Genomic DNA, 27,979 nt, shown 5'->3' with positions numbered 1-27,979 from the left:
CACCCAGTTCCCTTAGTCTAAGCTCTTCAGAGCAGGAGCACGTCTTTTGCGTATATTTTAGTTTCTCACCAAGCTTTGGCTCAGAGCCTTGTTTATAGCAGACCCTTGATAATGGTGGATGAATGGGTAAATAACTGATTTTAAAAATCAGTTTCCACAAAGTCCAATATTGTAGCAAGGCAAGGATCACTTCAGGGAGATTTGTTTTTTTTAATGATGAGAATTGATTTGACAGGTAGCTAAAAAGCTGTATGATTTGGTTAGCTAGTCAGCTCAGCGGCAAACTTCAACCAGTTTATTTCCCTCTGCTGTCTGTGGTTTAACACCAACCAATTAATTCACTTATGCCTGCAATCCAGGAGCCCTGCTCTCTATCGCCGGTTTCCGTTCTACTTTGGACACGTAAAGAAATGTGTTCTGAAGCTGAAACTCTATGTTACATGATTTCTGTGAAGCCGGTGGCGACGACCTCACATTAAGAAATGAAGAGCATTAATTATAGTTGGTGAAGCAGAAATCTTAATAATGTGTGAAAAGATTAAAGGAAAACAGATTAGTGAACTGAATCAGACCTGATTTCAGTGATTGAGATACATCAAAATAACATTTAAGAACCTTTTCCTGTGTTAGTGCTATATTTACTCCTTCCTGAATGCTAATTAGTGGAAACTCAGTAAGAAGTGACGGGGCTATATAAAATTGTGATTTGAAGAGAATGTCATTCTGGGTGCCTCTTTCCTGAAAGTCAACTTGAGAGCCCAGAGAGACTGCTGTTCAGAGAAAGATGCTGTGCCCTTGCCCAGGGCTCTGTTCCCATCAGGAGCCCGAGGATGTGGGCCGGTCGGTGTCACCCTTGACATCAGCCTTCTGGATCAAACACAACCCTAATCCTCTCAGAAACCGTGCATGACTCTGTCATTCACAAACGACCCAAGTCCCTGTCGAGTTTATTTTTCTTTTCTGCTTTGCTCTCTTAATTTAATGAATTTTGTTTATTAGTATAAAGAAGAATTTCCTATCACTTGCTAGATTTACTGTGTTTCAATGAATGGTTCCCACCCTGAAAATCTGGGACTTTCTGAACAGGTTCCCTCAATCAGGCCATCTATTCATTTACATGAATGTTCAGACTCTTCATTTAGCCAGAATAAAGAGTAATTTTGTTGTTAGACACATCTGCCCACTCCTCAAATCCCCTGTCTTCTATTACACAGTCACCTCCCTTTTCCTTCTAGAAGTGTCGCAAACAGTCATAGGCACCAAAGTTTTAGGGTTGAATTGGAAAGAAGTACCTGTTTGGTTTTCCAAACCATTCTTGATGACAGCTAACATTTTTTATTTTTGCCACTTTGGACCACAATAACAAAGGAACTCCTGCTAATTATCCCTACATCCCCTTCCTAATTGGTGATCTCAAACCTTTCTTTAGCATGAGATTTGTAAATGGAAGACTCTGATGAACCCAAGCTCCGATGTTTCCTATACATTGGCCTTGAGCAATTCAGGTAACCTCTTTAAGTCTCTATGTATCTTTAAATAAAGATAATAATGCCTCTCAGAGTGATTATGAGGGGGAAAAACTGGAGTTATTAATGTAAGTAGTAGAAAATGTGACAATTTTTTTTTTTTTTTTTTTTTTTTTTTTTTGCGGTACACGGGCCTCTCACTGTTGTGGCCTCTCCCATTGTGGAGCACAGGCTCCGGACACGCAGGCTTAGCGGCCACGGCTCACGGGCCTAGCCGCTCCGCGGCATGTGGGATCTTCCTGTACTGGGGCACGAACCCGCGTCCCCTGCATCGGCAGGCGGACTCTCAACCACTGCACCACCAGGGAAGCCCGAAAATGTGACAATTTTTAACCTCCCACCAAAGAAAACCACAGGACCAGATGGTTTCACTAGTAAATCCTACCAAACATTTAAAAAAGAATTAACTCCTGACACCCCTGGCAGTCCAATGGTTAAGACTCCATGCATGCAGTGCAGGGGGTGCAGGTTTGATCCCTGATCAGGGAACAAATATCCCACATGCCATGCAGTGCGGCCAAAAAAATAATAATTATTATTATTAAAAAATTTTAAATATAAAAATAAAGAAAAGAATCGACTACATTTCTTCTCAAACTTTTCCGAAAAAGTGGAGAGGAGGGAACATATCCAAAATCATTTTATAAGATCAACATGACCCCAATACCAAAGCCAGACAAAGACACCACAAGAAAAGAAAACTACAGGCCAATATCCTTGCTAAACATCAATGCAAAAACCACAACAAAATACTAATAAACCAAATCCAACAACATATGAAAAGGATTGTACACCATGATCAAGTTAGATTTATCCCAGGGATGCAAGGATGGTTTGACATATGAAAATTAATCAGTGTAATACACCACATTAACAGAATAAAGGGAGAAAAATCACATGATCATCTCAACTGATGCAGAAAAAGCATTTGACAAAACTCAATACCATTTTATGTTAAAAACACTCAAAAAACTAGGAATAGAAGAAAATTACCTCAACACAATAAAGTCCATAAATGAAAAGACCACATACTCAATGGTGAAAAACTGAAAGCTTTCCCTCTAAAATCTGGAAAAAGGCAAGAATTCCCACTCTTTCCACTTCTATTCAGCATAGTAATGGAAGTCTGAGCTAGAGCAATTTGACAAGAAAAAGATATAAAAGTCTTCCAAATTGGAAATAAGTAAAATTTGTCTGTTTGTAGATGACATCTTATATGTAGAAAACTGTAAAAACTCCACAAACAACTTGTAAAACTAATAAACAAAATCAGCAAGGTTGGAGGATACAAAATCAACACACAAAAATCAGTTGAATTTCCATACACTAACAATGAACAACTAATTAGAAAAGGAAATTATTAAAACAACCCTAGGTATAATAGCACCAAAAGAATAATTCACTTAGGAATAAACTTAATCAAGGAGCTGAAAGACTTGTACACTGAAAATTATAAAATATTAATGAAATAAATGAAAGAGGACACAAATTAATGAGAAGACATCCTGTGTTCATGGATTGGAAGAATTAATATTTTTAAAATGTCCATATCACTTAAAGCTATCTACATATTCAATATAATTCCTATTAAATTCCCAATGACATTTTTTTCAGAAAAAAAAAAGCTAACATTTATACAGAATCTCAAAGGGCCCTGAGTAGCCAAAACAATTTTGAGAAAAAAGAAACCTGGAGGCCTCACAAGTTTTGATTTCAAAATATACTACAAAGTAATCAAAATAGTATGGTACTAGAATAAAGACAGGCATATAGACCAATGGAACAGAATGGAGGGCCCAGAAATACACCCTTGGATATATAGTCAGCTGATCTTTGACAAAGGTGACAAGAATACATTATGGGGAAAGAATGGTCTCTTCTCAACAAATGGTGCTGGGAAAACCAGAAATCCATGTTCAAAAAACTGATATTAGACTCTATCTTACACCATACACAAAAATCGAACTCAAAGTGGATTAAAGACCTAAACATAAGACCTGAAACTGTAAAACTCTTAGAATAAAACATAGGGGAAAAAACCCCTGACATAGGATTTGGTGATGATTTCATGAACACAGTGCCAAAAGCACAGGCAACAAAAGCAAAAATAGACAAGTAGAGCTACATCAAACTTAAAAACTTCTGCAGAGCAAAGGAGACAAACAACAGAGTGGAAAGACAACCTATGAAATTTCCAAGAAAATACCTGCCAACTCTCTTTCTAATAAGGAGTTAATATTCAGAATATGTAAGGCACTCCTACAACTCAGTAGTAAAAAAAAAAAAAAAAAAAAGCTAATTACAAAAAGGGGGGAAGGACATGAATAGACATCAAGTAAGGCATACCCTCTCTGAGCCTTACATTCTTCATCTTTTATAGAAAGAAGTTGGACTAGATGGTTTATGAGAACTTTTTAACTCTTTGATTCTCTGTTCTGCATTAATAATTCAAAATTTAGGAGAAGCATCCTGGCACTTATCAGGCCCTTCTTATGTGATAGGTAAAACAATATGAAGTTGCCATGTTTGCAAAATATGCAAGTTCATGTGGTTCTGTCTAATATTTCAGTGTCATGTACTTCTGTGTAATGATTGAAAGAGGATTAACTTAATATTCCTTTAGAGGACACCCTACACTTAACAATGGAATATTTTTCTAACATCATGATTTTACCATAAGAGTTAAAAAAGAAAAACACCACCCAAATAAACTTTCCCAGATGCTCTATTTTTTCCCTGGTTATTGCCTTGATTCTATTGCAGATCTTGCCTGAAACTAATGGATTGCAGAGCAATGCCAACCTCAAAGTTTGCTCTCAAAAAGCATGTGAAGAGCAGGACAAGCATCCAGGCCCAGTCTGTTCTTGCTATGGATGATAAAGATGCCTTTCAGAGGGTGAATGAGGCAGAACTGATGGTGTTAGTCTTTCAGTTTCAAAGGAAGCAGCATAGTAGATTACTGTATCTAAAAATATATTCTTTTTAAAAAATATTTATTTATTTATTTATTTATTTATGGCTGCGTTGGGTCTTCGTTGCTGTGTGTGGGCTTCTCACTGCGGTGGCCTCTCCTCCTGCGGAGCACAGGCTCCAGGCACGTGGGCTTCAGTAGCTGTGGCTCGAAGGCTCTAGAGCTCAGGCTCAGCAGCTGTGGTGCACGGGCTTAGTTGCTCCGTAGCGTGTGGGATCTTCCTGGACCAGGGCTCGAACCCGTGTCCCCTGCATTGGCAGGCGGATTCCTAACCACTGCGCCACCAGGGAAGCCCTAAAAACATATTCTTAAGGAAATTTCTCATTGTCAAAAATGTCTTCACTATAACAAGGCCCAAGGTGTTAATGATATAAAAATCCCAGAGGTATCCTTTCCAGTCTTCACTCTTATCCAAAGTATCAGGTGATCCTGGTCAGTTACTTGCCCCTCTACACCACACTTTCCTCAACTAAAAAATTCACATGTCATTTCTAAACCTAGCCTATAATCTTTCTGTTGTGAATAATATAGATAAGAATCTTGAGAAATTTCATATGTACAAAGTGCATTAATTGTGCTTAATCAGCTAATCATAGACGCTTAAGAGTGGTCAGGTCCATGTATCTCTCTCAATTAGTGACAAATATTTTTCGCAATATTTATGACATATTGTCACTTAGTTTCTATTTGAATGCTTCCAGGGATGGGAGTTCACTTTGGTGCAAGTCAATGCATTACATTATTGAATAGTTCCAGTGTTAAATTCTTTTCCCTTATGCTGACTTGAAATATTTTTCCTATAAATTCTATTCCTCTGTCTTATTTCTGCTCTCTGTATTAATATAGAAAAAATCTACTTTTTCATTTTCATGATAACAATTCAAGCACCTGAAGGCAGTTTCATGCTTTCCTTAAGTCGTCTCTTTCTAGAGAAAACATCCCCTATCCTTAGACTGTTTCTAAAATGCCTTTCTCTAGGCCTGGAAGTCATCAAGGTTTTCCTTTGAATGTGGTGCCTGGAAGTAAAACCTACACTTCTGAAGTGACTTGGTCAGTACATAAGTCAGAAGGAAAACAATAACCCTTGTTCTGGGACCAAATGCTTATGTTAATACAGTTTAAGACTAACTTCCTAAAATTATAGTTCTCACTTCTATTAAGGACAATGTAGCTTCTATTAGACCAACATTTCAGCATTTCACAGAAATAGAAAAAACAATACTAAAATTTGTAGGGAACCTCAAAAAACTCTAATAGCCAAAGCAATCTTGAGAAAGAAGAACAAAGCTGGAGGCATCACACTTCCTGATTTCAAACTATATTACAGAGCTAGAGTAGTCCCAACGGTATGGTATTGCCATAAAAATGGACACATAGATCAATGGAACAGAACAGAGAGCCCAGAAAAAACCTGCACATATATGGCCAATTAATTTATGACAATGGAGGCAAGAATATAAATGGAGAAAGAATAATCTCTTCAATAAGTGGTGGTGGAAAAACTGGACAGTTACATGCAAAAGAATGAAACTGGGCCCCAGTCTTATACCATACTGTATTAAATCAACTCAAACTGGATTGAAGACTTGCATGTATAACCTGAAACCATAAAACTCCTAAAAGCGTAAAACTTCCAGAAGGAAACATAGGGGGTAAGCTCCAAGACATTGGTGTTGCCAATGGTTTTCTTTGGATTTGACACAAGCAAAAAGTGGCAAGTGAGTTTTATATCAAACGGAAAAGCTTCTGCACAGCAAAGGAAACCATCAATAAAATGAAAAGGGAATCTACAGAACAGAAGAAAATATTTGCAAATGTATATCTGATAAGGGGTTAATATCCAAATTATATGAAGAACTCATACAACTCAATAGAAAAAAACCCCAAACAATCCAATTAACAAATGGACAGAGGATTGGAATAGACATTTTTGCAAAGAAGACACACAAATGATAAAAAAGATACATGAAAAGATGCTCAACATCACTAATCAGTCAATGCAAATCAAAACCACAATGCGATACCACCTCACACCTGTCAGAATGGCTATCATCAAATGACAAAAAATAACAAGTGTTAGAGAACATGTGGACAAAAGGGAAACCCCCTCATGCACTGTTGGTGGGAATGTAAATTGGTGCAGCCACTATGGAAAACAGCATGGAGTTTCCTCAAAAAATTAAAAATAGAACTACCATATAATCCAGCAATTCCACTCATGGGTATTTATCCAAAGGAAATGAAAATAGGATTTGCAGAGATAAGTGTATTTATATACATACAGCTGACCCTTGAACAATGTGGAGGTTAGGGGTGAGCACCCTCCTCAAAGTAACAACTCTGCGTATAACTTATAGTCAGCCCTCCATATGTGCCGTTCCTCCATATTCGTGGATCCTCCATATCCATGGCTCCGCATCCTGGGTGTCAAACAACCTCAGACTCTAGCATTCTGTATTTGCTATTCAAGAAAAAGCCGTGTATAAGTGAGTGGACCCTCTCAGTTCAGACCTGTGTTGTTCAAGGTCAAAAGTGTATATAATGGACTATTATTCAGTCGTGAGAATGAAGGAAACCTTGCTATTTGCAACAGCATGGATGGACTTGGAGGGCATTATGCCAAGTGAAGCAAGTCAGACAGAGAAAGACAAACACCGTATGATCTCACTCATATATGGAATCTAAAAACATTGAACTCAAAGAAGCAGAGAGCAGAATGGTGGCTGCCAGGGGCTGAGGAGTGGGGAAAATGGAGAGATGCTGGTCAAAGGGTACAAACTTTCAGTTGTAAGATGAACAAGTTCCAGGGACCTAATGTACACCACTGTGACCACATATAGTGAATAATACTGTATTATTGAAAGTTGCTAAGAGAGAGGATCTTAAATGTTCTCACCACAAAAAAGAAATAGTAATCATGTGATGTGATGGAGGTGTTAGCTAATGCTAAGGTGGTCATCATTTTGCAAAGTACAAGTGTATCAAACCAACACACTGGACACCCTAAACTTACAGGATGTTTTATGTCAATTATATCTCAACAAAGCTGGAAAAATACTAAAAAAATACAAGTGAACAAATTCAAAAATACAAAAAAATAATACAGATATGGAGAATAAAATGCAAAAGTTCAATAGATCTATAATAAGTCTCCCAAATGTATACTGCCACCTTGCCATGACTCTTGAACTTCAGACTGGAATATTCACACTAACTAATAATTGTACTTGGATAGTCCATTGACCTTACATGTATTCATTTATTCAATTAACAAAAATTTAAAAAATAAGATTCACCAAATTTAACTTTTCATTACTCAGATCTACAGCTTCTCCCAAACAATCATAAGATCTTACTGCTTCAAACTCTGTTAAATGAAGCCCTTTCGCAACATCCCGTTTAACTATAGAAGGTAGCTCAAAGTGCCCTGCCCTTTTGTCTGTATCGCTGCAACAGCCTCTTAAATGTGTCTTTATGGGTCCAGTCTTGCCCTGCTTTGAATCCATTCTCTCCCTAGAAGCCCAAGTAATCTTCTAAAGTGCAAGCGTAATCATGTCACCTCTCTGTTTGAACTCTATCAAAGACTCTCCATTGCTCTTAGGAAGAAAAGCCTAGGTCCCTGACACGGCTTCCAAGGACTCACTTCCACTGACTCTGCAGCCTCAGGCTTACTCCGCCCTCCCTGCACCCCCACCCCCCACTTCACATGGCCACACTGCACACCTCTGCAGCCCCTTCTGCTGACATGTCCCCTGCTATTCCAGTCCTCCTGACACAACCTCATGTCTGTTCACCTTTGAATCTCAGCTTAGGCTTTGGGACTTTCTTTGACCTTCTGCCTTTAAGACTGGGCAAAAATGCCCCTCCTCTGTGCTCCTCTAGAGCTGGCACTAAGTTCCATCCTAACAGGGACCCAGGACCTCTCCTCCTCTGTTGACCTATATCCTCTATAACAGCGGTCCCCAACCTTTTTGGTACCAGGGACCCATTTCATGGAAGACAATTTTTCCACAGACCCCGGAGGTGGGGGCGTGCAGGGGGATGGCTCAGGCAGTAATGCCAGCGATGGGGGGATGGCTCAGGCGGTAATGTGAGCGATGGGGAGTGGCAGGTGAAGCTTCAGCTCACCTGTCCACCGCTCACCTCCCGCTGGGCAGACGGCTTCCTAACGGGCTGTGGACCGGTACCAAGGTTGGGGACCCCTACTCTACAAGACCCTCAACTTGCGGGCAAGTGCTGTGTCTAATCTACAGTTGTATTCTCAGTACCTAGTCCAGGGCACAACACATAGTAGGTATTCATCAAATATTTGTTGAATAAATCAAAAGAGTAAAGTAGAGAAATGAAATTAGCCCACATTAGTAATAATTTTGGTAGTTGAGAATAATTTTCATATTTCTTTTGCTGGTTTTCTTCCTAAATCACTAAACTCAAATTTTATGTATAACCATTTGTAGAAGAGGCTCCATTTAAATTTTGCAAAATTAAAGCTGAATAACTTCTGCTTTAAAATTCAGACGTGGCAAAAGGATCTTTAAATACAATTTAGTGAAGAATTTGGAAGGTGAGAGATATTGGTTGCCCTTATATTGAAAAAAAGTATGTATTTATAAAAGGTTTATCACAGTCCCTGACACAGAGAAGGTTCTTGATAGTGTTAAGTGAATTTGTCTTTCTGTGCTGTCAAAACAGTAATTTCTCCCAACCTCCCTGTTTTCTCAGCTTCCCTGTTCTCCAAAAAGGAGGGTGATAAAAACTACTCCCCATGTACACACACACAGAAGGAAGAGGTATGGCCAAAGATAGAGATATAGCCTTGTTTAGTTCAAATGTTGAACCTTAAAAAAGAACAAAATAAAAAAAATTTAAATTCAACTACTATAGGTTATGCTTCAGAAATGGGGTCTAGAGGAGTTTGTGTGAATTTCTGTCACTCAGGTGAGATGGCCCCTCCTCAGAGCCAAGTTAACTATGGCTAGCTCTGGTGGGGACGATGCAGATCAATAGTAAGAATAATTGAGGATGTCATCAATACTAGAATTACAACTAGAGGAATACCTGCCACAGAGGGAAAGTATCAATATATGGAACTTTGACCTTGACTGCCGCAGGTGTTTACCTGCAGTAACACATCTGGGGAAAGAGACCACAATTCAGGGTGATCAGCACAGGTAGTTCTGTGTTCATTATGTGGGGGGTGTGTGTGTGTGCGTGCTCCTGGCTTGTGGACATCTTAGTGTGCAAGACACAGTCAAGCCAAATGAAGACAGTTATCAGAGGATGAGGAGTAGAGATACAGAAACAATGGTTTTATTTTTCGGTGCAAATGTGCAAAAGCCATAGTCACACACAATGCAATTGAAAATACAGAAGAAGACAGAGAAAAGGGAGTGTTTTTAAGTCAGCTATGACAAGATATTGGAAAACAGAAAAGCAACTACTGACAATTACAGTGACAACAGAGCCATCAGAATTGTACAGAGAAAGAGATGGTGAGTGATTCTTAAATATATTTGGAAGGAAACATGTTACATTTGGAATGACCTGTAAGCATATAATTACAGATATGCCCAATGGGAGCAAATGTGAAAACTGAACACGTGGTCTTTGGCTGTATCAATTTTATGCTTACTTCAGATAATATGGGAATGCAAATATTGATGGGAAGGTTTTCCCCATGTCTCTTGCCATGAAATCTAGCTTTGGAACAGATCAGCTGAGATGGCAGGATGGCACGTACTGTGTAGTGGCGAGGGGAGTGAGGAGTAGAAAGGAAAGACTTCAACATGAGTCTCTCCCAGTTAAGTGGCTGCTAGCACTCCACAGGATAAATTTGCTGCATAAAATCCTCTATTATTGTTGAAAAATAAAACTGAAGATATTTCCTTTGCTTTTATAGTATACTACTTTGTAATTTTGATTTCATGGTATAGTTAAGTTTACCTTGGTAATTTCCAAAGAAAAACAAATTTCTTAAAACAATTGGGACTAAATGAGTATTGGATATCACCCAATGGATAAATTACCCTCACATTTTCAAACCAGGGCAGCTCCTAAAGACACAAACACATTTACAAAATGATCTTTGGCGGGCCATTGTTATTATAGCTCTTTCTAAATTAATTCATAGGATCAAATTATTTTCCCATTAAATGAACACAAATAATGGCTCCTTTGGAAGGTATAGCCACACAAACATATTTAGCATAAATGATAACATGCAGTGTGGAAGCAATAAAAATATTAGCAAATAAAGTTATTTTCTAATTACTATTTTATATACTCTAAGGAAGAATATATTAATCTTTGCATACCTTATTAATTTACTTTGTAGATCCGTCATTTCAGGTATTTATTTCTTAAAAAAGTCATAATGCCAAATATACTTTGATTATAATAGGTACTATGCTTTTTTTCTCAGATAGTTGAAGAGGATAAATTTACTTGCAAATTTTAGAAAAATATGCATCCAAGAAATTCAAGCTTTATAATTTACATTTTTAGTGTATGCATATACAATAATGCTTATTTCTTTATTGAATATGCATTGAAAAGCAATTGAGATTAGTCAATTTGATAGAAATGTCGATAAGCTCATACATCTATAAGCAATTAACAAAAAGTTATTATTTGTATAGAAAATATTGCAGGAAAAAGAAATGGAGAAAGGTTTTATCTGTCATTTTTTTCTGAGGAAGGAAGGTTTTTATGGAATTGTAAATTATACTGCTGAGGTATATAACTTGAGAATTGATACCAATTATATTACAAAATTTTCTTTCTAGATTTTGAGGGATTTCATGGAATTTCCCACTTTCTTTATATATATTTTTAACTTACCAGAGAACTGGCAACACTTCATCTGAATAGCTTGTATAAGAGCATAGATGGATATAAAAAGTTTAATCAGTGATTTTCAAGTTGTCATGTCATGAATAATAGATAAGAATGAAAGAACATAAATGACTGAGGATGAGGGCGAATGAGGGCGACATACTGTAAAAGCTCACACAGGAATGGGGTGTGGGAGAAAGCTGTTTCTTACTGCGGTGGTCATTCAAATATAGAGGCGCTAAGAATGACGGCACATCTGTACTAAATACTCTCAACAGGGAGATGTCTCTGCTCGTGTTAAGAACAATTCTGTTTTGCATTTAGAGCTGGAATAGGTAAATATTTGACGTACTCATAAAGTGCTTGCCATATGCTTAAAATAGTCCTTGAATTTATTTTAATTTTCAAGATGGTTTTTATTTCAAGGCATCTCTTGAAATTCATGTCTTTCAAGTTTGGGAATGTTCACAGGCACGTCAATAATCATCCTGTTCACCCCACTCGACCACGGGCTCATCATTCATGCGCAGAATGAGGTAAGAAAGAAGCTGGAAGAGGTTCTGCCAGAGCAGGAGGGAGACATAGAAGGAGAGGCCGCTTACGTCCAGCTCACAGCGCGCGCCGGCGAAGGCCAAATCACAGACGCACTGGAACTTGTTCAGCAAGTCGTGGCATTGGCCTCCATTGAGGCAGGGATCGGAGGCACACTCGTCAATGTCCTTTTCACACCTTGAAAACGGAAACAGCAGAAACCCGGGCCCCATTTCAATAAATTGGCTGTGAAATGAATGGGAGGGAGAATGCTAGCCTGATCCACCTAGACCAGCGCGGTGTAATTGACCAATCCCTATGCCCTTTGTTGTATATGCTCGATAACGTGGGAGATAATCTTCAAAATTCCTTTCACAAATTTTTCTTTTAATGAAAATAATTTGTACACACACACACACACACACACAGACGTGCACACAGTTAATTAGAAAGAGAAAACAGGTGCAAATATCTAGAAACCAAGACAAAATGGGGCCATGCATAAGTCAATTTCTCCCTCAAGAGTGTTAGTGTCGTTGCCACCTTATAAAAGTTAAGTTTATTGGGGTACACGGGGACCAAGACAGTGAGCTATAGTTTTTCAACCTAGCGTCTACAGAGCAGACCTCCACTGCAGCTGTGAGGATTCTGATGCATCAGTGCCCCCAAGCGAAAGGGTAAAGCCCCTCAGAAACAGAAAAATGTATTTGGTTTATTCTGGGAGATTTGGGATTATTACCCTTGGGAAACCCATTTTTAACAAAAAGCCAAAATAGATAATAGAAGATTGCACTTGCTAATAAATCAGTTTCATAGTTAAGTGTAATATTTGCATGCTCAGATAGAATGATTTTCAAAAGCCAAATTTTCCAAAAACAAGTGATATCAATTCTAAGGTAAATAGAAACTTTTCTTTTCCCCGGGACGCTGTCATTTCCCCCCTAATTTTCCATGAACTACTACGTGTTTTATCCAATCACTCCCCAATCACTCATTGAGTAGATATTTATTTAGCAATTACCACATGCCAAACCCCCTGCTAGGCCTTGGGATAGACGGGTAACTGAGGCGTCTTTCTTACTTTGGGAAATTCATACAAAACCTCAGTTTCGGGAATCTCTACAGAGCAGCTCACAAGGTTGAAGTCCACTGTAAACAATTTTTCATTCCCCACCTCCTAAGAGGTAAGTGTGCATGCCTAGGTCATCCACTAATCCCTAGGCTCAAACTGAAGGGAATAGGTGGTAGGTTGGGCAGGGCCAACCCAAGGCATAAAGGGAAAAAGATTTCTTCCCAGAAAAACAGCTCCTTATCCCCTTAGATACCAAGCATAGCTGAGACATTTTGTTTTCCTTTTTTGGCTTAGGCTTCTGGGCTGGAAGGAGACTCCTCTGATTAGACCGGAGCATAACTCGGCAGCTCAAGGGAGCTTGCCAAGTACTCCCTGCCCTGGGTGGGCCAGAGTGTTCACAGCATCCATCATGTACAACCTGCCAGGGTGACAGCACAGAGTTGGAGGTCTAACCCGACAGAAGAGAAGGCAATTTGTTAGAGGACAGCTTTTCAATATCTTTGGACTTTATGGAAGTCACATCCCCCTAGGCCTTGGGAGACTGCCCAGTATTTTCTAGCTTTCCTCCAGCTATTCTTTCTCTATTTCTTATCTACTTCTCTTTTGAGCTGAACAGTGCACAATATTCACACAATCATTATAAACATTATTGGAGCTTTCATTAGAGGTTATTAATAGGTAGAAAATCAAAACAAATAAATCCATTGGCATCCAGTGAATTAACTAATGATGGAGAAGGACTTTGAAAGCACAGAATCCATGGGACATGTGTTTACTATTTTAGAAATCCATTTTCAGTAGAGAAGTTTATCCAGATGAAAAGACTCCTGGGAGAGGAACAGAAACGCTGAGCTTCCTTTTCTTACCACATTTCAAGTCAACAATTTGAATTTAAATGCCAGATACCTTTCTTTTTTTTAAAACAAATAAACGTTGGAGGAAAGGGAAATGTTTGTTGTAAATAGGAATAAGGTGCGAGTAGTGGAGAAAAATAAGCCAAGGCTTTGAATGAGTTCTGTGCATTGGCCATTAAACCTTAATGTGCCATTAAGCATTAAATGGTGACATTGAGGGCTGGAAGTAACCAGCACTTAAATATATAGTTAAAGTGTTGTTCACATTTTAGGACAAGAAAATCTTTGCAGTGTTTTTGATATATGTGGAGGCCAACCGAATGGTCTCTGGGTTAATAATATGGTACAATGAAAAGTGGAACATGACTCTAGGCTACACACCTCCGTGCACGTGGATACCCGGACTGCCTGTGCCGCTTAGAGCCAGACACTGAAAGCAAGCCGTGAAGGCATGAGCTAGCTAGCCTTATTATTGAATGTCGGAAGGGAAAAATGCAGGTGTGGCCAAGATTGCCTGCTGTTTTGTAAACGTGGCAAAAGAGCTGTATCTCTGTGGTGCCCAAAAACTGGTTGAAAAAAAGAAAATTCAAATTAATCCAAACTCTAGTTGTTGTGGAGCAAAAATATACCCATTATTTTATTAACTACTCTTTTGGGGAAAATTAATTCAGTCAAGATCTCTTTGTCCAATGTGTTGGACTTGAATTGATCTAATTTGTTCGGAGGAAATTTGATCAGAGATCAGTATTATCTTACCCTGGATGATATATGAGATGGAGGAGAACTTTTTCCCTTTTCTTATAAGTGTTGCAAGTAAAGATTTAGTCATACATTTATGTCAGCACATCTACAGGTGAGCAGAGGCTTTGAAGGCAGTGCGACCTTGCAGCAGCACGTGTCTGGATTGGCACCTGACCTGTCACTTAACCTCTTGGCTTCCGTTTACACAAATGCAAAATGGAAATAATAACAATTAGAGACAATAATAACAGTAACAATAATAATAATTTGTCCGGTGCCTGGCATAGCACTAGAAAAAAATGGCTAAATATCTGTTACCTGCCGTTATAGTATCTCTACCTCTTAGTAGAGATAAAGCCCCAGTTTGTTACCATTCTGGGAACAATGATCCCCTTGGGAATCCGATAAAAGCTACAGAATACGCACCTTCTTGCACTTGACCTCACCTCGGCCAGTCAAATGCATATGCAAATTTGCCTGCATGTTCAGCAAGTCACAGACCGAAACCAGCCAGCTATCAACCCCATACCGACAATCCCAGCATTAGGTACAGCAGAGCTGGAGGGTTTCTTTGGGAAAGGTAGATTTATCTGGATAAAGTGTGTACACTTTTAGGGTTGAAGGTAATTCTAGGGGCAATCTTTAAGGTTTATTATATTCTGCCTTCACCAACAACCGTGTTTGCATCATGTACTAGAGTTAGTGGGACAGAAACATGCATCCAGAAGTACCTCTAAAACAACAATATCACATTTTACTGTTTTCGAAGACATATTTCCTTAGTTAAGTCTTGGCTAAAAAAGCGTTCTTGACTTTGACCTAAACTGTAATTTTTCTTCTTTTTTATTGTTTGTCTCTGTCCGGACCTATATTTCAGCACAGATTTCCCTATGGGAACTGAGATGAAAAATTACAGAAGAAATAAACTTTGCATAATCTCTCTGTTGTTCAGCCCAGACTTTTTGCCTATAAAGCTCTGCTGCGACTCACCATTCCCCAGTGAAACCTGGCCAGCACACACATTTTACTTCACCCTGGAACTCCGTGCAGTTGCCGCCGTTATAGCACGTGAGGTTGGTCTTCTCATTCCCACAGACTGCTGAGGGTAATCTGGTGTATCTAGAGAGAAAAGTAACAGCCACACTGTTCACCTTGCTCATTTCATTTATGAAAACGTTTTAGAAAAGTTCATGTATATAGTCAATGCCAAACTAACTAGGTACTCAGGCTGGCTGAGCCACAAATGCTTAACTGTGCTGTTTTGTTCCAGAATCACCTCAGTGCACAGCTCCTGCTGGAGGGCTGCACTGTTCGGATCATGGCTATCCATCTTCCACTGCTACCCAGTGGTCATTCGTGAGATAAGATCTATGCCGGGGGTGGCAATAAATTTAGCGCCGGAAAGAAACTTGCTATAGCTAGGCCAGAGGAGAATTGCATCTCTATAAAGGCCAGGAAAGAAAGGACAGGACTCTGGTACCCAAGCCCTCATGTGATTTCTCCGTTGCCTTTCACAGCTGAACTCCAGTTGCCCTGCCAACACTTGCTGCCCCCATCTAATAACTCACAGCTCAGCAGAATGCAAGCCATGTGCTGTCCAGGAGGTTTGTACACGGTACTCAGTGGTGACCACGTGTGAATTCTGAGTTTGGCTCTTTCGTTTATCAACAGAGCTGTATATATTAAGGAATCCTTATAAGGGGCAGAACAAATTGTTAGAAGCTAAGCAGAACTTTACTGTGTGATAAAATCCAGTGGTGTGAAGGGACTGGTTTAAATGATTTTATGGTGTTCAGGTCCTCTGACCCACTGTGCATGTTATGCATGGAACTGGATACATAGTTAATATTCAGGAAATATCAGATGAATTTCATTTGTGCTGCTGTGCGAGCTGCAGCTAATATGGAGAAACCGGTCTATATGGAGAAACCGGTGTACACGGGTCTCTTCCCACAAGAGCTAATCAATTCGACTTTAAAAAGAAAATATCCTAAGGACTTTTCAAAGGAGCCAAAAGTGTCAACGAGCGTTGAAAGAGGTCAATTAGCAATGAATATATGAAGCTTTGTATACATCATATGTTTAATAAACACTTTTGAACCTCATTACAAAGTACTTTTGAATCAAAACTTTAATCTTTGAAAACTTGACTTTGATGAATTAGGCAGAAAAAATACTGGAGCACTGGTTACTGGGGCATATTTGTTTATTTTACTTATCCAAAGTGACCATGGAAGTACTATTAATTTTGATCCTGAATGTCTTTTGCTTTTAAGCATTCAGATTACCTGTTGGCAAATGAGTCGGTTAACTCATGAGAAGTGACATTTTATTGGAATGTCAACACTCAGCACCTAACCCTGTGTCATGTCTTCACAGTCTCTGAACAGCAATAAATGTTATGGAGACAAATACATCTTCTTATAGGTGTGGCTACATATTCTGTCTACTAGGAGATTCATCCAGTTCAGGTACTACTTCTGAATTAGTGTAATGTCTGCAGGCTGCCAGCCAACTCCAGGCCTTCCTGTCCACATTCTGGAATCTATTTCTTGCTAGAAATAACCGTCTCATGTGCCTATAACAACTCAATTGTTTGGTGAATTCAAAACAAGTATAAGTTATAAAAACAATAATGAATGCTACTTACACAGAAATACTAAAGCAGTGTGACTTGGCAGGAAAATATTCATTCCTGTTTCTATTTATATTACATGAAACGGATGTGACTGCCAGAACTAAGCTTTATAGTTTCAGAAACAACTGTGAAATGCTTTGAAATGGGCAAAAGAGATCACTGGGTATTCTTTCAGTGGAATGCTGGGTGTTATATAAAAGACCCTCTAAGATTATCTGATTTTTCTAATGTGTATGACTCAGGTTTTTTTTACCAAGCTAGTTCACAACTCTGTAAGTTGTAGAAAATTATAGTAATACTAATGGATCTTGTTCATTGAAGTGCAAACAAATTTGAAGCGATACAGTCAACTGTCACACTGTAGAAATAGTGTGGTTCAAATACTAATTTTGTTGCCCTATAGGCTATTAAACAATTTTGCATTTATTGGTAAATTCATTTCCTCATCCCTATTTACAAGTGTGTATATATATGATATGGACATATTTATGTATATGATTAGATTATCCTTTGACATTTTGATTTTTATCTTACTGGTTCCCTCATTAATTAATGACAAAGTCATCAAAACGTTCATTCTGAGAGTCATGATTTCACCCTTTTGAAATTATACTTTAACATAGTCTTTTCAGAATTATATGAGTTTACCTGCCTGAAATACCCCAGAGTATTCTCTTAGGGGTAGGAGTCATGCTTCCCCCAACAATACTAAAATTCAGCTCTTGCATTTGTTGTAAATGTATTTGTTTCCTGAGGCCTTAAGGCTGTCAGACTCTGGGGCTGTAGTTCCTGAGACATTCTAACAGAGATGACTGAGAAAACATTTGGCTCAAAGTCTGGTCCAAACCCTGACCTTCCTCTTTGTAGAACATGCCAGCAGGTGAGATCCTGTCTTTGCAAGACCAAACTGTGATGGCCGTTGACTGTCACCCCCTGCTCAGCACAGCCTGTATGTTCATACCTGGGCAGAGAGCTTTCCAGTTTGAAGATGTAGAACACAGCTCGAAACACACTTTATGTGGATATTATGCTCACCTGCAGAATTTTCCTGTGAAATTTCCAGGACAGCGGCAAGAATAGCCACTGGTGTCACTGACGCAGGTGGCCCCGTTCGCACACAGGTGACTCTGGCAATTGTCTACGTCTGATTCACAGTTCACACCAGTGTAGCCAGGCTCACACCTGCAGCGATAGCCTGCAACTCTGTCGGAGCAGTTGCCATGGATACAGGGGTTTGAAAGGCATTCATCAATGTCGAGTTCACAGTGTGACCCTGACCATCCCACGGGACAGGTGCAGTGATGAGAACTGTACGTGTCTTCACAATGTCCTCCATGCAGGCAGGGGTCGGAATTGCAGGCGTTTAACTGCAAACAGCCGGTAACCACAGGATGTGTAGAGATTTTGAGAAACTGCTCCTCCTGAGGTTTATTAATGAAGCCATGAACATTTTCAAAGTAAGAGAGATAAATGCCACTGATTTCTATTGTACTTAGACACCCTCGCAGGCCCTGCGTGTTGTCACTAGCTCGCTCACCCACATAAATGTTTATATCATTCTTCAGGAAGCTGAGACTCCCAGTAGCCACTGAGCTGGTCACAAGAGGTGTTCGCTGGTCCACTTCCATTTGCCACCTGGAAGCCTGGGCCCGTGGGTCTGTCATGGAGAGAGTCACTTGGTGCCACGCGCCATCATTCACTGACTGCAGACTTGTCAGACTCAGTGTGTAGAAACTGTTGCCACTTTGCAGCTGAAATAATAACTGGGAATCCCGAATGCTAATATTAAGGAATTCAGGCTCCTTCTCTGCGTGCAATATGATCGCATTTGCGACCCTTGTTCTGAAACCAAATGTGATATTGGTGAGTTCTCTGGTAATATTCCCATTGCTCCTGAATAATATCTCACTGCTTTGTCCATTAAAAACAGCATTTGCGATACCTGAAGAGAGAAGGCAACGCCAATCAGCAACTTTACTAAACCTGTAATGTTTGCCTAAGTACGTTTATTGACATTAATGACCATCACGTTACTACTGTCATGTATGGATTGTTTGATACAGGCTAGGCACTCTGTTAGCTGCTTTTATATTATTTTTAATATGAAGTTCTCTAAGATAGGTTCATTATTATTATCATCTTTATTTTACAGAAGAAGAAATTGAGACTCACAGAGGTTAAGTAATTTTCTCACGGTCAAGTGGCTAATAGATAATTAAGCCAGAATGTCAAACCTGGGTGGTCAGATGCCAAAACCCAAATCATTTATTTCTTTTCCACTGAAATGCAGTACCTTCTAATGTTATTTTACAGCTGCTCCCCCAAATAAAGCATTGGTTACCCATTTTACACATCAAGAAATCGAGCACAAAGAACTCACAAGTCTAGCTATAAACTGGGCCTCAAGTGACACAGTTAATAAACAGTGGAGTCTGGCTTCTGAGTAAGCTGACCCGGAGGCACTTAAAAGTAGCATTCTAAATGACTGATTTACTACCTGGCAAACTCCAGTTATGTGCTGAGTTACCAATCTGTGCCTAACTCCAAGTAGCATCCTGTGGTTGGGCAAAATTATACAACCATACCCTCTGCTCTAATATACGCCCACATACATGGGACCACATGGGACCACAGCACTTTTGGGCAATCTTATTGCATTTTTCTATTAGACTGTTTTTCCAATTCCACAAGATCACTCGTTCACAGCTTGCTTTGTCTCTTAAAATATCTAACCCTATATGTTTATGATCTCCTTTGTTACTTTCTTGAGAAAACAGGAGAAAGAAGAACTGCTTCAATTTCCCACCTAATCTGTAAACCTAACAAATCTGGATCCACTCTGCTTTCCATTTGTTATAATGGATGCATTGTCCTTATTCTCATCTGTACAATAATAGAAAAAAGATCTCCTGTTCTCTGCCCCTGGTTCCTGACACAGGCCTTCTAAAACTCTGGTAAATTCCTAAGTGATAAGAGCACTGCACTGGGAGCATCTTTGTTCTAATGAGACAGCGACTCTGGGTGGGCTCCTGGCTGGAGCCTGGATGCAGGCTGGTCGTCAGGAAGACTAAGCCATGATTAGAAGCTTGAAGTTGTCAGCCCCAGCCCATCCTCTAGAGAAGGAAGAGTGCAGAAAATGGAGTTAATAATTGGTCATGCTTACATAAGGAAACCTCCATAAAATCCCAAAAGCATGGGGTTCAGAGAGCTTCCAAGTTGTTAACCTTACCTACGCTGGAACGGTCATGCACCCCAACTCCTCAGGACAGAATCTCCTGCACTGGGGACCCTCCCAGACCTTGCCCTATGTATCTCTTCATCTGGCTGTTCATCTGGGACCTTTATCATATCCTTTAATAAACTGGTAAACAATTAAGGGTTTCCCCGAGTTCTGTGAGCTGCTCTAGCAAATTAATTGAACCGAGGTGGGGGTCGTGGGAGCCTCAGATTTATAGCTGATCGGTCAGGAGCACAGGTGACAACCTGGACTTGTGATTGGCATCTGAAGTGCAGTGGGGGGCCTTCTAGTGGGACTGAGCCCTTAGCCTGTGAGATCTGACACTATGTCTGGGCAGATACTGTCAGAGTTGAATTAAATTGAGATAACCTGTAGGACACCCAGCTAGTGTAGCAGAATTGCTTGGTGGGGGGACGCCCGCATATAAGGTGTCAGCAGTGCTGTGCGTGTATTCCTACTGTGGGTTTTCCCTACTCAGATGGGAAACTGTAGGTGCTCCAGCACACATCCAAGGGCAACTCTCCCAGTCACGCCTTGGGTCCCTTTCATTTTCACCTTTTTTAGATATTCCTTCTACATGTAACCTCTTTCTGTTCTGCATCATCATTTTCCCTCCCTTTTTGTTGCTCCCATCAGCATAAGAATATGCTGTAACTGCTCCAATCTTAAAAATTAAAAACACAGGCAAGACCCAAGAGCACTACCCTGACCTCCCTCTACCCTGTTGCTTTCTTATTTCTCTAGTTCCTTTTCCAGCAAAACTTCTCCACATAGTTTTATATTCACCTTGTCTCAACTTTCTCATCCCCCATTTTCTTTTTAATACCTTCAGCATTATTCCCCATCAGGTCACTGAAACCGCTCTTGTCAAGGTCACGGTGACCTCTGTGTTACTGATCCAGCAGTCAATTCTCTATTCTCATTATCTTCCAGCTTTCAGTAGAAATTGACCTTAAGACACTGTCTTTACCTCACGTGTGGGTCACCACATCCAACCTCGAACACTTTATTATACAGCCTATTCCAACCACTTCTCAGTGTCCTGGTTTCTATTGCTCTGCAGAACAATGTACCAACCATGCCTTAGCTCAACACCTCCACAGTTACCATCACATCTAGAAAGGATTCCTAAATCCTAAACATGGCGGACAGAGTTTATGTGACCCGACCCCTAACTCTCCAATCCCATTTCCTGCCACTCTTCCTCATGTACGTGCTACAGCCACAAAAACTTCTTGCTATTTTTTGAAGACGCCAAGCTTGTTCCCAAACCAGGCCTTTTACACTTGCGGTTACTTAGCCATGATACTGGCCCCCGATCTTCCCATACCGGACTCTTTCTCAACAAAATATGCGCTCAAATGTCACCTCCTCCGAGACGCTTTCCCCAACTATCCAAGTGAAAATGTTTCCCCCCCAACCCACTCTCTTTTTAATTACTCAGCTGTATTTTCTTCATAGCACCTTGTAGCTATTTGAAATTATACTGTTAACTTTCCTACTTGTTCCTTGCCTGTCTTTCCTCACTAGAACATGAGCTTTTACGAGATCATGGAACTTCTCTGTTTAGGTTCTCACTAAACCTGATGCAGGGAACATTGCCTGGCAGAGAACAGGTGCTCCGTAAATATTACTAAATGAATAATCTACAAAAATAACTCAATCCTTAATTCTGAAAAGGGAGATAATGATTAGAAACCACAGCAGGAGTAAATTCAAGGGTATCATTCAAGTGTATCATTTGACTGAATTAACATTTCACTTGATTTTATTGCTTTTGACTGTGGTGTTTTTTCCCAGCAAATTTGGGGTTGGGATTAGGCAGGAAAAGAGCAAGAAGTGTCTCATTACATGTTTTTGCATAAATGTTAACATGACAAATCTCATTAGCCCTCCAACTCCTGAAGGAAGAATACTGTCTGTCATGCTGTATAAACTAGTTTCACTGACAGACTGAGCACATGGAAATCACTTCTTGTGATCTGAGTAAAAACCGCAGTTCACGTTAACATTTATACTTTGCCTTTTCTTCAGGGAACTTTATCATAATAAACACACCTGTATCTAAGGTGGGTTGTAATTTTTACTTGTCTGTTTTTGGGTAGGAACAGAGATAGAAATGATTAAGTACTAAAGGCAAAGGTAATGCACAAGCTATACTCTCAAGAGTATGTTATTCTAGCAGAACTATCTTCTCAACACATCTCACTAGAAATAAATACAATAGTGTCATGAGGTCACATCAAATGAAAATTATACAAAATAGCAAAAGTGAATGCTAGGGTTTATACCTATCGGTTAGGAAATTTTCACCCCTCCTACTAATTTACATTTTCTCCCTTCATTAAGATAAGTCATACTTAAAAAAATGTTACTGAGACTTTTTGAAAGGTCAGAGGCAAACTTTTTCCACTTTCTGTAGTGGCCATGCAGTAGCAGTGAAGATCATTCATGCCTTTCTGACATGGGGCATCCAAATCCTTTATGTGGAGATGGAGGGCAATAGGCACCCAGGGTATGGTTCTCGGACCGCCACTGTTTTTAGAAACCCTACTCTTTTTTTCCCTGTGAAAATGTTCAAAATGATTTAAACCCCATTGTAGAATATAACTGGGACTGAGAACTTTAGTATTTCTGTCAAAAGATTAACAGTAAAATAAATAAGTAGTAAACTATTTTAAACAAGCAATTCAGAGGGCAGAACAATGGAAAAGGTGTCATTAAGGTTCTGTGTCATATTAGAGGCCTGATCTCATTCTTTACACAAATTCATCATGCTTTATTCATGTGTATAGCATATTATTTCTTAAATAGGAAACATAAGAGTATGTGTATTCTTTTAGAAACCGCCCCCCAAGTATATACACTGTGCAATACATTTCACATACCATTTTGATATATGATTTTAAAATACAGAAACATAAAAGTAACTGTATTCTCATTCTCAGTCACTTTGGGGCTTGGTTGTTGATTTGGGCCTCAGGTCAGTCTACCCCCTAGCTCCAGACCATTATTTTAGTGCAGTGTTTTCCAAGGTATTTTATGTATTTTTTAAACTGTATGCAGATAATGTAATTTAAGTCTAGAGTAGTTAAGTGAGAATACTGAGCTAAATTGAAGAAAAATATATATTCATTTAACAAATATTTACTGACAACCTCCTACATGTTTGGCACTCTTCTAAGTGCTGAGAGTAACGTGGGAAACCAGACAGAAAATCTCCCTCCCTTTTGAAACTTATATTCCATCGAGGAAAAGATGATGAACAAGTGAACAAATACCTGTGTAACCAAACATCCAAGGATGATTAGAGCCATGAAGAAAAGTAAAGCCAGGGAAGAGGGCACTTGGGTAGAAAAGGGAATGGAGGGATGAGGCCCTTGTGAAGCTCTGGGCTTAGAGAGTTCAGGGTAGAGATGGTGATGGTGCGTGGGAGCTGGGGTGAAAGAACACTGGACAGAAAGACATCAGATGTACATTGAGGACAACTCTTAGAGGGTTTCTCCCACTATGAAAGGAAGCAGGAACATGGGATGGTAGCTGGTGGGGATGGGAGGGATATCAAGGGAAATAGTTTGTAATAAGGAAATTTGACAGGATGTTTATATACTGAGGGGAAAATTGATGATGCTGGCGGGTGAGAGAAAAATTTCAGAAGCAAAATCTTTGAGCAAGGGGAAGAGATTAGAATTGAGTGCAAACATAGACGGTTGGCTATAGACTGAACTGTGCATTATTTGAACTAGGAGAAAAGACATACTATAAATAATAGTGTGGCTACCATGTAGACCTGTCAAAAGTTGTAAAGATAGTATTCAAATTGCTAACATTTGGGAAACTGTGTTCAGCAGTACTGAATTTGGGGAGGAAAACCGTTCAGATTGAGGGAAATACTCATGGCAAACACCAATTGAGTGCCTACTGTGCTGGGCTCTCTACACACGAGGTCATATAATCATCACACACACACCCATAGTTACCTACTTATCAAGTAGATGTTTTAACCTTTTCTTACAGAGCAAGCTTTAGATTATGGAGACGTATGAATTGCCAGAAGCCTCATAGTTAACCAAGGACAATGTGCTCACACTGGCGCTTTCACCCTGTATTGCCAGTAACAAGAAAAGAAAAGCCAAACATCACCCGGTTAATTCTTTCTCTAGAAATTAGTCTTAAATGATCAAGGATCTAGGCTTGGTGCTGCTTTGACCGCCGTTTCCCACTCAGAAACCCAGGGGCAGGATGAGGCTACTCTGGCTGATTACACTCCCATTAGGTTTGTTATACCACTACTCACGCAGGGAGAAGCAGCTACACGTTTCTCTGCTGAGCTGGAGTTGTCTGTATTCTTTTTCTGGGTTGACTTATGGAACAACTGAAATGCCCAGCTGAACTGGATGGTGATAAGTTTGAACTGCACTTACATTCAAATCCTCGAGGCAGCCCCTGGCACTGGGCCCGGGGAGGACACGGGCTGAGTTCACACCAGCGAACCTCCTGGCAAGCTTTCCCGGCTGTGTTCGCAGGGCAGGAGCAGGAGAAGTCATCCCACAGGGAGTAGCAGATGCCTCCGTTGTGACAGGGGTTGGGCTGAGCAGACAATAAATCATAGGCATTAGAAGCACCGGCAACTAAGTATGGAAAAGACCCCGTTAATCTGTGAATGCTAATTTCCTACATATTTACACTTCGAATTTTTTATATCCATTGGCTGATAAATAGAATAAAACTTACTGCTACCATCTAGAGAGAGGAAAAGGGAAATAAAGAAAAATATATAATACTGATCTCCTGTAGCTCAAGGAGGATTTTCAAAGGTGTAATTATATTCTCTCTAATTTATAAATTACTAGGCACTTTCACTGTCACTAATGATAGTTTGAGTTAGAGACTTTTCCTCCTGTTTTTACTGGTGAGGAAACTGAGGTCCCTTTCATTGTCCAAGATTCTATCAACAGTCAAATAGGGAAGTTGGTACTTGGATCCTCTGGGTCCCCAGAGGAGTGACACCACCTCCCTTCCAGTTCTGCCTCTGAATCAGAAGCGTATCATAATTTGAGTTCTCACAAGGTTTCTCACAATGTGTTCAAAACGGAAGTATTGATAAAGGAATTTCTGAGAGCTCTGTCTTTATTTATGCCCATTCCGCTGTTAACATGTGATCTAGGCTAGTGACCCAACCTTTTTAAATGCCCATTTCCTTTTCTGTAAATAACATCAATGGAGAGAATAAAAATGCCTGCTTTGCACAGTAGTCCTTCCACAGAATGAAATGGATTGATCCATGGAAAACAGCACCTGGCACATTGGAGGTGTCCCTATAGTAATGCTACAATGATTCATTTTTATGTATTTAGAAGCAAGCCCAGTACATGGCAATAGTTGGAGCTCAATAAATGTTCAACAGATATAAATGCCTTTCCTTCTTTTCCTCTGAAAGCTCATGCAGAGCTGACAAATCCATGTATTGAAGTAGCTTTCAGAAGAGCATACAAAATATACAAAGTAAAGCATGGGCTCTGAGTAGTTATATTACAGAAAATTTCAAATCCAACTCCCAGAAGGAAGTTACCTCTCAGATTTTTTTTTCCTTATTGACTTAGTAGATGTTCAAAACAATGGTAGGTGGGCATTTAAGATAAAGTTAATGGTATCTTCAAAATGAATTAATTCAGTTAAACCTCTGGGATGCCATTAAGAATTTGGGAATTAAAATACAATTATTCTTAAGTCATTTGGTTGTAGAAGATGTAGTTATCTTGGCTGGTTAAATGGACCATAATGGCAATAAGATCAAGGCCATACTTTCATGGCTCAACATAAATCCCTGAGTCCTTCTGGGAAAGTATAGATGAAGCATTATTCTACGGCTAGTGGGTCAGTAACACCATATTCACATACAAAGAACAGTTATAATAAATTATCTATTTAATAAAATGAAACTTTTAGCACACAATATGGACATAGTTGGTATGAATAATCCTACCTCACACAGGTTGTCTCCGGGACAGCCTTGGGTCACATTGACAAGAACTGCATCCTGGGCTGCATTGTTCGTTGAATTTGGAAAGAATTCCAGATTTTCGTTGTTTAACCTTATATCTTGAATACAGCCTTTGAAGAATCCACCATAAGCTTCAGTCTCCTGTCTGTCAGGCAGTCCACCAATGTAGAGGACATCTCCTCTTTGGAGTCTCCACATAGGAGCAGAAATAAATCCTAGGTTTTGTGACGACTGATACAGTTCGATTCTATTTGGCTTGATTTTCAAAGATATCAAGTGGACATTTCCATCGCTGAGAAGAAATTTTACTAATGATTTGGGAGAACCTGGAGTCAGCATTGCTAGTCTGCCATGCTCTAGCCAAACACGGATGTATTGGCAAGTGCCATTTTCCAGAGCTAGGAGCAAGCCCGATGGACGATGTGTTCGAACAAACATGGAGAGCGTGAAGGCCTCTCCGTAGCTCTTGTCAAGATGGAAAGCAGCATATCCAGTGGAGTCATCTTGGCCAAATCTGCCTGCCACATACTCTTTAATAGAGGAGGAGAGACAAAGAGGAAACATCTGAAGACCAACAGGTAATGCATCTATCTATCTATCTATACATATATGGACAAATACATTCATACTTTAAAAAGTTCAAGACAGGCTTATTCAATAGAATGACAATTTGAAAAGTCATCCCTGACTTTCTGAACTTCTGAGTTTACTTTATTCTGAAAATAACTAGATTTTGGTTTATAGTTTATAGTTGAAGTCCACTGATCACAAAGAGAAAGAGATTTCTGCACCAATAAACTTTTGAACCTCTTCCTCACTGCCCTAAAAAGGTGGGTCTTAAATGTGGAATATCAGATGCTACTGCACTCCAACTTAATTTGGAGAAATTTGGGGAGCAAGAGCTCTTCCTGCAACACATGTAAGCAGACTGAGCAATCGTCATTGCTGCTATCTGGGGCATGCTCAAACAAATGGCATCAAACCGAACTGTTCCTTGTGAAGGACAGAAACCAAGAATTAGATTTGCAAATCCTCTTTTGGGGAGATACCCCTAATAATATTAAGAGGTAAGGCAGTTGACCAAAGGAAGAGGAGGACTCTTCCTTCTGTGGTCCTGGGTGGGTGAAGGAGAGGCATGGGGCACAAAGTACTGCGGCAAAGCTGAGTTTTGAACTCACCCATTTCCTGTGGACAGAGAGGTTTCTAATGCATTGACGTGGCAATGCTATCGATGTGCATCACCACAAGAAAACTCTTGAGAAGTATAAAAATAAATGCTGACCTTCAAAATCATTGATGATATAGTAGGAACAAAAGTTCTTGTACTCCTAAAGCTTACATTCCATTTGGGTGGAGGCTATATAGTATGTCAGGTGGTGACAGGTTCTTTGATATACAAAAACTCAGGCAGAGAAATGGACTAGGGAGAGCTGTGGGTGGGAGTGGAGCTGTCATTTTAAATGGAGTCATCAGGGAAGAACTCTCTGAGAAGGTAATATTTGAGCAGAATCCCAAAGAAAGTAGAGATATTACTGCAGAAATTCAGGAGATAAATGATGGTGGCTTGGAT

At 39.7% G+C, this 27,979-nt stretch overlaps 1 protein-coding gene across 1 annotated transcript in view; it reads right to left on the bottom strand.

Annotated features, from left to right (window-relative positions):
• CRB1 (crumbs cell polarity complex component 1) overlaps positions 1-27,979 on the bottom strand; it is a 247,645-nt gene that overhangs the window by 21,438 nt on the left and 198,228 nt on the right. The window contains 5 exon segments of the mRNA XM_060088676.1: positions 11,934-12,060; positions 15,520-15,648; positions 18,203-19,109; positions 24,830-24,995; positions 26,392-26,939. Coding sequence (XP_059944659.1) covers positions 11,934-12,060; positions 15,520-15,648; positions 18,203-19,109; positions 24,830-24,995; positions 26,392-26,939 — 1,877 coding nt within the window.

This window comes from Mesoplodon densirostris, chromosome 2 (assembly GCF_025265405.1).
Source record: "Mesoplodon densirostris isolate mMesDen1 chromosome 2, mMesDen1 primary haplotype, whole genome shotgun sequence".
Classification (NCBI taxonomy): domain Eukaryota; kingdom Metazoa; phylum Chordata; class Mammalia; order Artiodactyla; family Ziphiidae; genus Mesoplodon; species Mesoplodon densirostris.
The sequence above is the reverse complement of the archived record's forward strand: the minus strand, read 5'-3'. Positions and strand labels throughout refer to the sequence as shown.